The sequence below is a fragment of the Leucoraja erinacea genome, chromosome 37 (genome assembly GCF_028641065.1).
Source record: "Leucoraja erinacea ecotype New England chromosome 37, Leri_hhj_1, whole genome shotgun sequence".
NCBI classification, from domain to species: Eukaryota; Metazoa; Chordata; class Chondrichthyes; order Rajiformes; family Rajidae; genus Leucoraja; species Leucoraja erinaceus.
The window spans coordinates 12,921,153-12,937,071 of NC_073413.1; the positions used below are offsets into that span (position 1 = coordinate 12,921,153).

Genomic DNA, 15,919 nt, shown 5'->3' on the forward strand with positions numbered 1-15,919 from the left:
ATCAATGAGTGCAGGATCTAGGAATGTAGGATCTAGGGGTGCAGGATCTAGGGGTGCAGTCTAGGGGTGCAGGATCTAGGGGTGCAGGATCTAGGGGTGCAGGAACTAGGGGTGCAGGGTGCAGGATCTAGGGGTGCAGGATCTAGGGGTGCAGGATCTAGGGGTGCAGGATCTAGGAGTGCAGGATCTAGGGGTGCAGGATCTAGGGGTGCAGGATCTAGGAGTGCAGGATCTAGGGGTGCAGGATCTAGGGGTGCAGGATCTAGGGGTGCAGGTAGATAGTTCCGTGAAGGTGGAGTCCCAGGGAGACAGGAAGGGAGGAGCAGCGCCGCCAGTGGCGGGGGTGGGGGTAGCAGGAGGTCCGGGCCGGTGCAGCAGCGCCGCCAGTGGCGGGAGTGGGGGGAGCAGGGGGGAGCGGTTGCCATGGCGCGGGGGGGGGGGGCGCGTCGCCAGGGCGGGTCACGTGACAGCGGCTTCACCATGGCGGCGCGTGGCGGAGAATCTGTCGTTGGAGAGAGGTGTGATGTGTGGTATGTGTGGGGGGGGGTGTGTGTGTGGTGTATGTATGGGTGGGGGGGTGGTGTGGTATGTCTGTGACTGTGTGTATGTGTGGTGTGTGTATGTGTGTGTGTGTATGTGTGTGTGTATATGTGTGTGGGGGGTGTGTGTGTGTGGGGGGGGGGGGGGGGGGGGGGGTGTGTGTGGGTGTGGGGTGTGGGGGGGGGTGTGTGGGTGTGTGTGGGGGTGGTGTGTGGGTGTGTGTGTGTGTGTGGGGGGGGGTGTGTGTGTGTGTGTGTGTGTGTGTGGGGGGGTGCGGGGGGGGGTGGTGGGGGGGGGTGTGGGGGTGGGGGGGGGTGGGGGGGGGGGGGGGGGGGGGGGGGGGGGTGGGGGGGGGGTGTGTGTGGGGGGGTGTGTGTGTGTGTGTGGGGGTGGGTGTGGGGGGGGTGGTGTGTGGGTGGGGGGGGGTGGGGGGGTGTGTGGGGTGGGTGTGTGTGTGGGGGTGTGTGTGGGGGTGGGGGTGTGTGTGTGGGGGTGGGTGTGTGTGTGTGTGTGTGTGTGGGTGTGTGGGTGGGGGGGGGTGTGTGTGTGTGTGTGTGTGTGTGTGGGTGTGTGGGGGTGTGTGTGGGGGTGTGGGTGTGTGTGGGTGTGTGTGTGTGTGTGTGTGTGGGTGGGGGGGGGGGTGGTGTGTGTGTGTGGGGGGGGGGGGGGGGGTGGGTGGGAGGGTCGTTGGCCCGGGTTATGTGGGAGATAGGTACGGGCTTGGGCCCAGGGTATATGACAGGGTTAGTCCGGGCTCAGGGTATATGACGGGGTAACTTCGGGCCCAGAATGAGCAGTGTGATTGTTCACACACTTAGTCTGGTGTAAACGATTACTATGGACATGGGCAAACTTGTCTCTTTTCCCTATGGCATCTGTTCCTCAAAAATATTTTAATTTACTCTTGTTAACTTTCTCTGGGCATCTTAAAGCACTTCACCTTTATCACCAGCTCTCGTGAGCTCTTCACTGTCTAGACTGTAGGACAAGAATGGAAATGTTCTTCCATTAGAGATAGTGTAAATAGTAGAACACCTTTGAATCCAAAGAGCATGAGTTGAGAAGTTTGGAGGGCATTACTGTTGAAATTTCCAGCAGAATGTGGTTAAAACTGGGGTCAGATTCCCAAGAGATATTCTCACAACATGGAGACATCTCGACAAGGACTGAATTACCTGTCCTTGCAGACAGGCAGGTGGGACATTGGTTGGTGTGGGGAAGTTGGGTCGAAGGGTCTGTTTCACACTGTATCCCTCTATGACACCAAGACATAGTTTACTGCAGACTGGGTCATAAAGTCACCAAGCACAGATACAGGCCCTACGACCCAACTTGCCCATGCTGACCAAGATGCCCCACCTACACTGGTCCCACCTGCCTGCATTTGGCCCACATCACTTCAAAACCTTTCCTATTCAAGTACCTGTCCAAATGCCTTTTAAATGCTATTATTGTACCCGTCTCCACTGCCTTCTCTGGCAGCTCGTTCCGTATATCCACCACCTCTATGTGAAAACGTTGTCTATCAGGTTCTGATACCTCATTTTTTTCCCTTTCCCCTCATGTACCATAGGACATAGTAGTAGGATTAGGCCATTCAGCCCATCGGGTCTACTCCGCCATTCAATCATGGCTGATCTATCATTCCCTCTCAACCCCATGTTGCCTGTCACTGTGAGGACTCCTGTCCATGAACATACAGCTTCCTTCTGTGTTCTGTTTAAATCCTCACTGAGCTTGGCACCTCGATAGCATCTCCTCCCTGCTCTCGAGTAAACAATCCAACTTTCATCGAGTCAATCACAGTCCCTTAAGCCCACCATATACATGATGACGTGAAATGTTAACTCCACTTCTCTCTCCACAGATGCAATCTACCCTACTAAATATTTGCTTCATTTTCCATTTGGATTATAGTTAACCTTAACATCTTTCAAATCATTCCAGTAAATCTTTTGTGCACCCTCTCTAAGACCTGCAAGACCGCTTTAAGTGCAGTAGCTTGAAATAGTTGCGACCTAATCTGTGTTTTATAAAGGTTCCCTGTAACCTTGAAAAACAAATGAATTGCAGATGCTGCAGATGCATAATAAAAAAATTGAGCTAAAATTATCTAGCAGGTCAGGCAGCTAAAGCAGCAGAATGGACATCAGAGATAATGTCCTGGAGTTATACAGCCCTGAAGCAGACCCGACCAGGGGGACAAGGATCCCAGTGCCTGAAGGGTGTGCATGGCTTCACTCTCCTCTCCTGCTCCCCTGTGTTCCAGATGTCGCCAGGGCCATCGAGCTGCTGGAGAAGTTACAGCGAAGTGGCAACGTCCCACCGCAGAAGCTGCAGACCTTGCAGCGAGTTCTTCAGAGCAAGTTCTGCTCCGCTATCCGAGAGGTCAGTGTGCGTTTCTTGACTGTGCCATTGCTCACACTTGTGTGAAAATCTCAGTGTGTAGGAAGGAACTGTAGATACTGGTTTACACTGAAGATAGACACAAAGTGCTGGAGTACCTCAGCGGGACAGGCAGCATCTCTGGAGAGAAGGAATGGGTGACATTTCAGGTACCCCAACCCTCACCCCTATCTTTCAGTCTGAAGAAGGCCTCTGACCCGAAACACCACATATTCCTCCTCTCCAGAGATGGTACCTGACCCGCTGAGTTACTCTAGCATTTTATGTCTTATTATCTGTGCAAAACTCGATCTGTTCAGTGTGCAGTCACAACTCAGTGAACCTTATCTCGTAAACCTCTCTGAGCGCACCTCCTATTCCCGATTCCTCCCTTTGACTTCCCCCTTGTGCTTCCCTAAAGCTCAGTTCCATATCTTATGCTGACATCCTTTTGAAAATGAAAAAACGAATTTCTAAGATTTAAAATTGAATGTGATTATAATATGGAATTTTCTCCCTGGGAAATAGTTGGGATGAAAAGTATGGATACTTTTCTGGGGAATTAGGTTGAGAGGGAAAGAAAGAAAGTGTACTGTTGATGCTGTCAGATAAACTTGGGTTGGGCAAAGGTTTGTGTGGGTTACAGAACTGGCACAGGCTTATTGATATGTTTATTATTGTCACATGTACCGAGACTGTGATGACCATTGTTTGCCAGCTTTCCTGGAAAATCATGAGTGCATGAGGTAGTGCGAAAGAGAAAATAAACAGCGTACAGAGTTTATTGTTACATCTAGAAAATGTTCGCTTTCTACTGAGAAAATTGACAGAATCTAAAATGTTTGTTGTGCAATTTGTCCAGCTAAGCTGATTTATCTGTTCGGTGAGAAATATGGTAACAGTCTTCCAGTTCGGCTATTTACATTTGGAGTGGAAACCCCTGCAGACAGCACGTCCTTCTGTCCTCACTGGTGCTGCCTTGTACCTAAAGCCTCTGTTCCATCTCCTCCGTCCATTCCTCCACACACCCACCAGGCAGACTTTACCTGAAGACTGCACTTGTTTTCAGTGCTCCGTTTACAGCTGTGATACTAATCAACCTATCACACATTCACGTTCCAAAACCCTGCATGCAATGGGATTGGACTGTGCAAAGATCCAGTCCAGTAGACACATGTGTCCACTCCGTCCAGTAGACACACTGAGGACATCTCCTGCAGGCAGGTGTACACGCACGCACGCACACACACACTCCTCACCCCCACCCCCCCTCCCCTTCACCCTCATCCACAATGTGATGTTATTTCTTGCCACTTAACACTGTTTCATCTGAAGCCTACATTGGATGGTTATTCTGTACGCAACTCCATGGGGGGATCCACAAACGTGCTGCCTACTGTTGATTAATGGTCCTGTTGTTATAATTATACCATGAAGATGCCACTGGAGATATGTTGGTATTAGTTTATAATCCACCAGTGAATAACTATTGTTCTTGGGTAATTATAGTTATTAGTCTGTTCCACTAATTTCTGAAGAGCACAGTGCAACTCGTTAATGATACAGGGTAACGTGGGCTCGCTCTCCGCCAGAGGCTTCTGTATTTCCCCTGAGGGTCTTGGAGACAGCGTGAAGATGGGGACTGGCTGTGTTTGCATGGGTGAACTTTAGCAGTAGTGTCTGATGACACAGGATTAGCACCACCACACGTACTCAGAGATGATTCTTACCTGCCGTTTATTTTATCTTTCCTCGTGTAGTTTTGTTACTTCACAATAGTTGGCATTTGGACAGGATCAGTGTGGTGGTAATGCCTGGTGCAAGAGTAAGACTCTTAATGTTTCTCTGGCATGTTTCTCATTCCAGGTGTATGAACAGCTGTACGAGACACTTGACATCAGTGGCAGCCCCGAGATCAGAGCTCATGCGACAGCCAAGGTAACGATCAGTTCCTGAATCCAGGCGATGTCTGCTTTGTCCACATTCTATGGGGTGGTATGCATTTTTATACAGTGACCTCCATAATGTTTGGGTCAAAGACCCATCATTTATTTATTTGCCTCTGTACTCCACAATTTGAGATTTGTAATTTAAAAAATCACATGTTGTTAAAGTGCACATTGTCAGATATTATTAAAGGGTATTTTTATACATTTTGGTTTCACCATGTAGAAATTACAGCTGTGTTTATACAAGTAACAATGGCTGTAACCCAGGCCTGGCAGAGCATCACCAGAGAAGACACCCAGCAAATGGTGGTGTCTATGAATCGCAGACTTCAAGCAGTCATTGCATGGAAAGGATATGCAACAAAATACTAAACATGACTACTTTAATTTACATGACACTGCTGTGTCCCAAACATTATGGTGCCCTGAAATGGGAGGACTATGTATAAACACTGCTGCATATTTCTACATGGTGAGACCAAAATACCCTTTAATAAAATCTGACAATGTGCACTATAACCACATTGATTTTTTTCTATTTCAAAATTGTGGAGTACAGAGGCAAATAAATAAATGGTGGGTCTTTGTCCCAAACATTATAGAGGGCACTAGAGCTATTTTCATGACCTCAGCTCATGTCTAAACTAGTTGTGGGATATTGCTGTGCACACATTACCTGCTTCCGTTCATACAAACGGTGACAATGTTTCAGAAAGTATTTTGTTGACTAAAATTATTTGAGTTCTTTGTGGTCAGAATGTGACCACAGGGAGCTATGTAGATGCAAGTTTGTCTGTCTTACTTCCCTGTTTGACGACTAATGATTTCCCTCCCGGAGTGCAGGCGACGGTGGCAGCGTTTGCAGCCAGTGAGGGGCACGCTCACCCTCGCGTTGTGGAACTTCCCAAGACCGACGAGGGGCTCGGCTTCAACATCATGGGCGGGAAGGAACAGAACTCCCCCATCTACATCTCCCGGATCATTCCCGGAGGAGTCGCTGACAGACACGGGGGACTGAAACGTGGAGATCAGCTTCTCTCCGTTAATGGAGTGGTGGGTGATCTCGTTTAATATCTTCAAACATTGTTCCTAAGGTCATAAGTGATGGAGCAGAATTAGGCCATTCGACCCATCAAGTCTACTCCACCATTCAATCATGGCTGATCTATCTCTCCCTCCTAACCCCATTCTCCTGCTTTCTCCCCATAACCTCTGACACCCGCACTAATCAAGAATCTATCTTTCTCTGCCTTAAACATATCCATTGACTTGGGCTCCACAGCCTTCTGTGGCAAAGAATTCCACAGATTCACCACCCTCTGACTAAAGAAATTACTCCTCATCTTCCTATAAGAACGTCCTTTTATTCTGAGGCTGTGACCACTGGTCCTAGACTCTCCCACTAGTGGAAACATCCTCCACATCCACTCTATCCAGGCCTTTCACTGTTCGGAAAGTTTCAGTGAGGTCTTCCTTTCTAAACTGCAGCGAGTACAGGCCCAGTGCTGTCAAACAGTCATGTTGTGTTGAGCAGTGCCTTTCCATTATTTGCCAGAGAGAGCAATGAAGCCAGTAAAGTTTTCAGAGAAACACATTTGCCCCGTATCCCTGCGTCCTGTTAGCAAACAGCATTCCATCAGTCTGAAGAAGGGTCTCAACCCGAAACGTCACCTGTTCTGTTTCTCCAGAGATGCTGCCTGTTCCGCTGAGTTACTCCAGCACTTTGTGTCCATCAGTCTAAGGTTCAGCAATGTTAGAGACTTCAATTCTGCTCAACCTTTGGGGGATGAGAGTTCTTTACTCCCAACAGTCTCCATCCAAAGAAGTTATTCCTGACACAAGATGCAAGCAATCTATCTCTAAAGTTAAATGTCTCATCCCTGTTCTCATCCCCAGAAGCAGTAATTTATTTTGATCCTCCTTAGCTTCAAACGTTACTCCGATTGCCCCTGAACCCAGGGGAAATAAAGATGTGTCGCTGAGATTTGCCCTCAGTTTGTTTAGCTTGTAACTCACTCGATCTGGTTCAGTGAATCAACACTGCACCGTTTCTAAGGCAGGTTTAACCACAATGTGCAGGGCTCAGAGCTGTACACGGTTACTCCAGCTTGAAGACTGGCGAGGTCTGGTCAGGGTGTGCGATGGTCATTTGGGCCGAGTCTGCATGGTGTCAGCGACTTGCTTGACACACAGGCCAATAGTTTCTCTCTTCCAGTCTTCACGTAAATCCCACCCATATCTTTCAACCCACTGTTAGGTTGTCATGGTGATAGACCTTGCCTGGGTTATAGGATCTCTCTGTTGCTGGGGATCTGGAGTAAAAATAATCAACATAAGAAACAGGAGCAGGAATAACACACATACAGTGCTGGAGTAAATCAGTAGCCAGGCAGCATCCGTGTAGGACAGGGAGAGGTGATGTTATGGGCCGGGAGTAGGTTAATCCGCAGCTCAAGCCTGTTCCATCTCTAAACAAGACCACAGCCAATCCAGTTCTCCCTCAGTACCCCTCACTCCCCATCCCCTCGGTTTCCCAACAATCTTACCAGTCTACATTCTGAATACATTCTGTCTCCTCCACTACACGCTGGGACAGAGAAACACCGCAAGTCACAGGCATCCCTAAGGGAGGAGATATTGCCCCTCACCATGGGCTTTAATGTCACTGTCCCTTCCCCGTGATGGAGTGTTACCTATTCTGTGTCCAGTCTCGAGATATTTATGTACCTTGTCTGGTGACCAAGGTTGACAGGTTGGACATGCTTCGCCATGGGATACATGCTGTGCTCACCTTTACAAATGTCTGTTTAAAGAGCATGTCATGTAAAGTGCCTGCGGTATCTGTGTGGTAAAGCTGTAGTTCATGTTCCAGCAGCGAGGCATTGTAGAGGCGTTCTATCGCCTGGCGCCAGGCAGGGCTCTCGTGGCTAATGCTACTGGTGTGCTGTGCAAGAGATGGGTGTGGTGCAGTGGGCATCAATCCTTCCCTCTTGGTGACACGTTTGCATCTCACAAACACGGAATATTTATTCTGCCTTGCACTTTTTTTTCCGTGATGTTGCAGATCTTGGCTGTGCAGGGGGGCTGGCTGGAATGCAGTGCTAGCTCTGCATGTGTGTGCTACTGTTAGTCTGTTTATCATCCTCTTTGCTCATTGCCAAGTCCACAGAAAGTCTCTGATACACTTTGCCCCATTCTCCTCCTCCCTCCATAGCATGTCTACCACTCCCCGAGTCCCTCACCACAGACTCCTTCGCCACTCTGATGGCACCAACACCTGCCTTTACTTTCTTGAAGCTGTGTATGAAACACATATTACAGATGCGTTTAAAGGGAGGTTGGACAAGTGTATGATGAGCATTGAGCTGACAGGTGGAGGACAGAGTGGAGGTTAAATGTCTGCATGAACTAGTTGGGCCGAATTGCCTGTTACTGTGTTGTATATGTCACGTAATTCCTTGCGCAGTCTCGTTGTATAATTGTGGATCAACAAAAGCAGTGAGGCAAAGGGCCAAGTACCCAGGAGTGGGAGTAGAGACAATGTTTCACCCCATGGCTGCATTCTCTTTTGTCTTGCCCTGTGTGCAGAGCGTGGAGGGGGAGCAGCACGAGAAGGCAGTGGAGCTGCTGAAGGCGGCACAGGGCACAGTGAAGCTGGTGGTGCGTTACACGCCCAAGGTGCTAGAGGAGATGGAGGCTCGCTTTGAGAAGATGAGGACAGCTCGGCGCAGGCAGCAACACACCAGCTACTCGTAGGTCTCAGCAAGGCAGAGGCTGCCGGTAATGTCTGCTGCGTGACAGGCACAGTCACAGAAATATTTGTGTAACCCTTCCTGTAATTGTTCATGGATAGGGCAGGGATAGGGAGCTGTTCTATATAACCAGCCCCACAACAGCTCACCACCCTGGCCCTGCCCCCGCCCACCCTTGTCATCCTTGTCACAGCACTCCATGGGATATGGAAACACAGGTGATGAAACCAGTCTGTGTGATTGCTACCCGAGTCTTCCCCAGTGTCGGTGAATACCTGGATGTCGGTCAGTGACCAGTGTTGGGCTGTGATCTCAGCACCTGCCAGGAACACTGCCCGCTCCTTCCCACAGTCTCTGCCCCCACACAGGGCTGTAACGCATTCCAGAGGCACACAGCTCCGCTGGAATCGCCCAGTGTTTGGTTCATGATTTAATTCACGTCTCTTCCTCCTCCCCATTTATCAAGCTAGGATATAATAATCAATACCCACACAATTAATCCCATTCATTATTTACAAATTTCTATCAAGTCACCTTGATATTTAGACTAAATACATCCTCAAACCTATTATCTGAGCTCCTTGCAGGGATACCCAGAGGAACCATCTGATAATAGTCTTTAGTAAAGTCATAGCTTCATGTTTGGGAGGGATAAGAACCTCCTTTAAGATGTGGTTTTGTGATTTTGGCGGTAGAAAGACTTGTCATCACATGGTCTCACACCAATACGTATTCATTTCCATATATACAAATATACAAAATAGAGATTGACTCAGATAAAAAGTGAAACGTAAACTAAATGTGGTCCATGTGAGCACGGCCGAGTCTGGGGACGTTGAGATGTTTTCCTGCTCAGTCTGAAATGTGCATCAATACCAGCTCTGAGTGGAAACACTCAGCAGGTCCACCAGCATCTGTGGAAAGAGAACAGAGTTGATGTTTCAGGTTCGAGACCCTCCGTCACAAGTGAAACATTAACTCTGCCTGTTGCAGCCAGGCTTGCCGAGAGTTTTCAGCAGTTCCTGCTTTAATCTCCATGGTGCAATCGATTGGGAATGAGCTGAGGACAGGTAGCAATACACCCTGACCTGTGGGGTAGAGACTCTGCCTGACCCTGGTCAATGCACATCCGACCTGGAGCCCAGAACCCACCTGGAGCCCAGCACTAAGTTGAGCCCCACTGGCCCAGGGCCAGGCCCGGTTATAACGTGTGATGTGAGGCAGTCTCATTCTGTTCTAACGCATATAATGAAGTACAGGCATGGTATGTGATTCATAGCTTGTTTGGGAGGTATGCTAAACATTAAGAACAGAACGTGTTAAATTCTGTATTACAAATGTAATTGTGGGGAGAGGGAGCCTTTGATTAACGGAAGTGACATTCTGCAGCTTTTTACTTCTCGTTCTCTGTGCAGGTCGCTGGAATCAAGAGGATAGCCACCCCGAGTTCCTGTTTCCAGAGGCGGGCCTGCTACCAAGCATGTGACAGCTGTTGTGCGTGTAGCCAAGTGGCCCCAAACTTTAGGTCTGACCATGAAAAACGACGCGCTTAATTACACTGTTCAGAGGTATCATCTTTTCATGCGTATGTTGTTGGGAGAGATTTGTGGGGTTGGTGGAGATGTGTGGTGGGTGATGCAGTGCAGTACTGTGATCGTGGTGTGGCTGAGCAAACGTCAGGGACATTTCTTGTTTAAGGTGATACCCCTTTACATATCATGAGCTTACAAAGGGCTGGAATGCCCAGCTGGCAAAGGTGTTTACTCCTAGTTCTTGTGAATTGACCGACATGTTTTCACCACTTCTCTCCTTTCCCTGCGATCAATGGCTTCTTTCATTCCGAGGCTTGAGGTAACATTTAAACGCCATGATTTGAGTTCTTCATTCATTAATAAGAATTCCACTGGCAAAGGTGTTTGGTTGGATGAGAGATCTGTTTAGGATGAGGGCCACAAGTTTACATTTAACATTTATATTTTAAGACATTTCTATTTAGCAAGCAAACGAGGTTTATGTTTGTTCGACTTGAGGTTTTGTTCCTCTCAGTATGAATTTGGCTTTGTTTGATGGGATAGGGTCGGGTAAACATGCACCGGACCCCGTTATCTGAGAGATTTGTTACCTATTGAAATTGCAGAGGCATTATTTAATAATTTGGAACTCTGAAGAAAATTGCATCTATTTGTGGAAAAGCATTAAATGCGAAACGACTGAGGTTGATTTATGATTCAGGTTCTGCCACGGATTGTTCCATTCCCAATAGAATTCCGTCTCCTCCCCCACTCCTCCCCCCAGTCCTCCAACAAGAAATATCTGGCAAACAATTGTATAACAGCACTAATTATTTTTGTCTTTGTGTAAGCAACTGACTGCAGTTTACCTGAAAAAAGCATTGATCTGATGTGAACCTGGTTCCTTCTGGGCAGATGGTGTCAGCCTGTAAAGTTGTGCCGTTGTATCCTGGCTCAGACCCTGGTTCGAACCCTGACCCACAGACTACGTTGTCCTAATGGGTTACATATGTTGAAGCCTCTCCTTAGCTGACTTTCTCGTGGTTCAGTCTGCCCTCCCGCCCCTCCCTCCTGGATTTGTTGTATTCTGGTAAAGATGTGGACTGCCATAGTTCATCATCCATCCTTCAAGGTACAGCAATCACCTTTCCTACCGGGCCCGTTACTGGTTGTGTTGTGAATGTAGCACCGACCATTTTCTCACTGGGATGAGCAGAATCCTGCCCTGGCTCCCTTCAATCTCTGCTGTTCTTACTGAAGTAGTTACTGAAGGCCATTGTGCCCATCAGGCTAGTACTGTGCCAGTGATGCTGCCCACCTGGCTGCTTACTGTCACAGTCAGTGCATCAGGTTCTCATGGTAGCAGTTGTATCTGCCCAGCTGAGTGGAACAGAGTGACCAGTAATTGGTGCACATCTTCGGGAGATCTAGGAATATTTCTTGTGAGGCATGTTGTTTATTAGCAGTATTTCCTTAAAATGTACCTCAAACTGTGAAGGAGTTACAATACAATAGGAAGAGTCTGTTCATGTGATTCAGATTCAGATTCAGATTCAATTTTAATTGATAGGAGCAGAATTAGGTCATTTGGGTCATTTAGGTCATTTGCCTCTTCAAGTCTACAGCGCCATTCAATCATGGCTGATCTATCTTTCCTTCTCCCCATAACCACTGACACCCTGACAGTTTTGTTTCAGTACCTGGAAGTCCTGTGCTACTGTCCATGGTGGCTGCTGTGCAGATTTCTTTACCTCAACAAGAGCATTCAATGTTTCCGCATCATTCACGATATGGTACGGCAAGGGAAGTGGAAATGGAGGTTTCAAACACACACAGTGGATTAATGCTCTCTGCTGTCCAACCTTCAGATGCTAGCTGATCCACACTCTATGCTTCACCCAATTTCTATTTGATAATTCCCTTGTGTTTATTTTGTTTCTCTTCAGATGCACTGATACTTTTCACCCATTATGAACTGCTAGCAAGTTCCAGCACCTTGAGTGAAATTCCTCTTTGATTATTAGACTTTTGAATATGGCTGCCTGATTTTGGTCCGTGCACAAGTGAAACATATTTAGAACTATGTTTTCAAACTCTTTTGTAATTTCCTCTGCCATTTCTGTAGAAGCAGCTGCAGTTGCCCCCACCTTGTGTATCTTGGTTGCGATCAGCATCATTCTCACTCCCATCCCAGGCTTTAAATGCTGCCTCGTTACTTGAGTTCTGCTCTGTCCCAGCGGTTTGCTGTCAACTGGGAGGGAGACCTTGGATTCTGACCCCTCTGCGAATGGAAACAATGCCCCTGTAAATACCCACGCAACTAGTCAGCTTGTGGGAATGCCCTGACCAACTCCTCAATGCATTGAATTCTCAGAACAAACAACCCTTTGGATTGTAATGTTTCAAAAATAGTTCTCACTCTTCAGCCTGAATTAGTCTTAACCGTGCTGTAAAAACACTAAATAGATAGCAGAAGCCAGGACAGCTTATCTGGCTGTTTGGGCTGAGCTGACCACCAGAGGTTAGTGCTGGTCTAAGCTCAGTTATTGGCCAAAACCAGGCAGCAGTGCACCAACACAGAGGGCTCCTGGACAAGTGTCAACTAAATAAACACAAACTGGTATGTAGAGGAAAGAATGATCAGAATGTACAGCACATGAAATCACTTGTCTGTTCCATTACAGTTCCTGAGGCTCATTCAGCGCTACTTCTACTTGGTGGATTGTAGACTTTCACAAGCTCATTCAGATACTTCATTAATGCCGTCAGGGGTCTGACCACATACACACATCTCTCTGGACCATAATCCCTTCCCTCAGCAGTACTCTAGTCCTCACTCACGTACATCAGTACAGGTACCTGTGGTTATTGGCTGCTCTGCTAAGTGAAGTAGATCCTTCCCATTCCCCAACAAGACCTCGTGTCATTGTATATACCTCAGGTCAATCTTCCCTCAGTGTCTACAGTTCCAAAACATAACCCAGACCTCTCAGTCTTTCCTTCAAACTAAACGTAGCATAAATCTCCCCAAACCCATGTCACTGCACTGGTGTGGATCCCAAAGGGCAAGGAGCTGAACAGTGTTGTTGTTGAACTGTCCTTGCTTGTTCCTCACCCCCACAGGGCAAGTGGGATTGGGGGTAACTGGAGGAAAGTCCTCAACAGGCCACGCTCTAGTGTGGAGAGAGGAAGGTTTCCCCACCATTGACGTGGAACGTTAACCCTTTCTCGTTCTGTATCCACGGGCTGTGTGACTCGGCACTTCATGCTTTCAGCATCCATGCTTCTTTGCTTTGGATCAATTGTCGGCACCTCTTACTGTAGTGCAGAGTTACTCTGGGCAGTCATGAAGAGTGACCAGTGTGGAATCTCACAGTGACCATTCGCCAACTATCCCCCATACAGACGTGTGTGACATCTTCCATTCATTGCCAGTATTTCAACTGTAAACCATTAGATGCAGTGTCATACCTTCCTAACAAACTTGTGAAATATTGTATAACTTGAACATATCGTGTGTGTTAACTGGAAACTGATAGCAGGATGTCAGTAAATCCTTCACATATTTAACTGTACCACTGTACTGATATAAGATGCACTGATCTATATTATAAGCAGCTGAAGTCTTTAATGTTTCCATAATCCTTTCACATAGCTGCAGTCTAATTTATTGTCTAATAAAATAATATATTATTTAACGCAGTGAAGAAGGCCCAGGTGTTTATTTTGCATGAGATCGTGTGCTGTAGGAGAGGCGAGTTCATTTTGTGACTGTACTTTGGCCAGTTAGACTGGAGGTGAATGGGCAATTTCCCCTCTCACCAAACTCTCTGTATTTCACACACACACACGCGCACACACACACACACACACACACACACACACACACACACACACACACACACACACGGTGGGGAATAACTGAGTGTGTCTCATGGCTCTCCAACCAAACGCAGTCACGTTCCATGCATAATTCACAAGTTGATATCCTCCACTCATTTCACCTTCCTGGAGTATTCACCTTGCTTTTATTAGGAGTTGGCATAACTTTATATCCTCCACCCTTGGTGTTTTCCGATGGTGTGCGCTGGACTGTTGCTGTGACTCCGGGTTACAACCGGTCACATCTCAGCCAGTTGGTTGGCTGATGCACGATGTTCAATACTTTGTTCAGATCTGAGTCCGTGAGTGTTCCACGAGACCCACACTTCCCCACGTCTGTGTGTGAACTACAGGGAGAATCTGTCTGTCTCAGATATACTGTTCCCCACTCTGTGCGCACGTGTGTGTGTGTGTGTGTGTGTGTCCACATGTGTGTGTGTGTCAACACGTGTGTGAGTGTGCGCACATGTGTGTATGTGTGTGCACACGTGTGTGTGATAGTGTGTGTGTGTGTGTCAACATGTGTGTGAGTGCGCGCACGTGTGTACGTGTGAGATAATGTGTGTGTGTCCACATGTGTGTGTGTGTGTGCACACATGTGTGATAGTGTGTATGTGTGTGGTGTGTGTGTGTCCACATGTGTGTGTGTGTGTGATAGTGTGTGTGAGTGAACTAAAGCGAGTGTCCGTGTGTAAGTCAGATACCGTGTGTGTGTGTGAACTACAGATAGATTCTGTCTGTCTGTCTCGGGCGACTGTTCCCCTCCATATTGAGTGATCTACAGGGAGTATCTGTGTCTTTGACGTACTACATCAGAGCTCTCCAGAGATGCTGCCTGTCCCGCTGAGTTACTCCAGCATTTAAATCAATATCTGCAGTTCTTTCCTTCACATCGGAACTCCAACTCTGCGTCCGCCTGTGACTGCAACACTGCTTCCATATTCATAAGGTCATAAGTGATAGCAAAACTAGGCCATTCGGCCCATCATCTACTCCGCCATTCAATCATGGCTGATCTATCTCACCCCCCTAACCCCATTATCCTGCCTTCTCCCCCTAACCCCGTTTCATTGAGCGACTTTGCTGTGAATCAGAACTGTCGCCGTAGTTGTCTGGATGTTTAGACAAGCCAGAATCAAACATTAAAGGATTGGAAAAATCAGGCAAATGCGACCTGATGAGGCATCTTGGTCAGCATGGAGGAGTTGGGCCGAAGGGCCTGTTCCTGTGCTGAATTACTCTGATTAAAGTGATGCATATTTTCACTGTAAACCAGCAGAGGGCAGAAACACCAAACTAAAGCCCAAATATTTTGTTCCACGTTGAGAAAAATAAATGGATGCATTTATTATTTCTCATTTTAAATACATAAAGCTGGCAGTAATCTGGGTGCCATGGAATGGTACTGGTGCTCTGTACTGTATACAGTAACCAGAGCAGGGCAGGTACACTTGGCCAGGTAAAGCTTCACCTGCCTGCCTCCTTACACACTGCTCCAGGTGGTTACTGCCCAGCTGCCTGGTGTGAGTCTGTGTCAATGCAGAGGGCAGGTTATGAGGCTTCTGGAGAGAGAATTGAATGGGCAAGGCTGAGAGGGAAGTGGGCAAATAGGATTACTGTGGACAGTACAGACACAGTGGGCTGAAGGGCCTGAGTTAGTGCGATGACTCCACAGGAACAACCATTCAGCCTTACAACTTGCTTCAGTAAACCTTAACCTCCTCTCCATGTTGTGCCTTTGTGTCTCCTAATAGAAAGCACCAAAAGCCAGCTAGGCCAATTATTCTCCGTGGCATCTTCGTGCTGCACAGATTGTTTCCACATCTCTTGGAGGATGCTGTCATGGTGATGTTGCAGAGTTTACCGTACGCAGACAAACATTGTGTGTGAACATTGATCC

The 15,919-nt window shown here is 47.6% G+C and overlaps 1 protein-coding gene across 1 annotated transcript in view; it reads left to right on the top strand.

Moving 5' to 3' along the window:
* The window catches only part of lin7b (lin-7 homolog B (C. elegans)), a 15,813-nt gene extending 1,442 nt beyond the window's left edge, over positions 1-14,371 (top strand). Inside the window, exons 2-7 of the mRNA XM_055662971.1 lie at positions 376-518; positions 2,810-2,928; positions 4,792-4,863; positions 5,718-5,927; positions 8,463-8,626; positions 10,042-14,371. Coding sequence (XP_055518946.1) covers positions 376-518; positions 2,810-2,928; positions 4,792-4,863; positions 5,718-5,927; positions 8,463-8,626; positions 10,042-10,063 — 730 coding nt within the window. The 3' untranslated portion in view covers positions 10,064-14,371. The remainder of the gene's footprint in view (positions 1-375; positions 519-2,809; positions 2,929-4,791; positions 4,864-5,717; positions 5,928-8,462; positions 8,627-10,041) is intronic.
* The last annotated feature ends 1,548 nt before the right edge of the window (positions 14,372-15,919 follow it).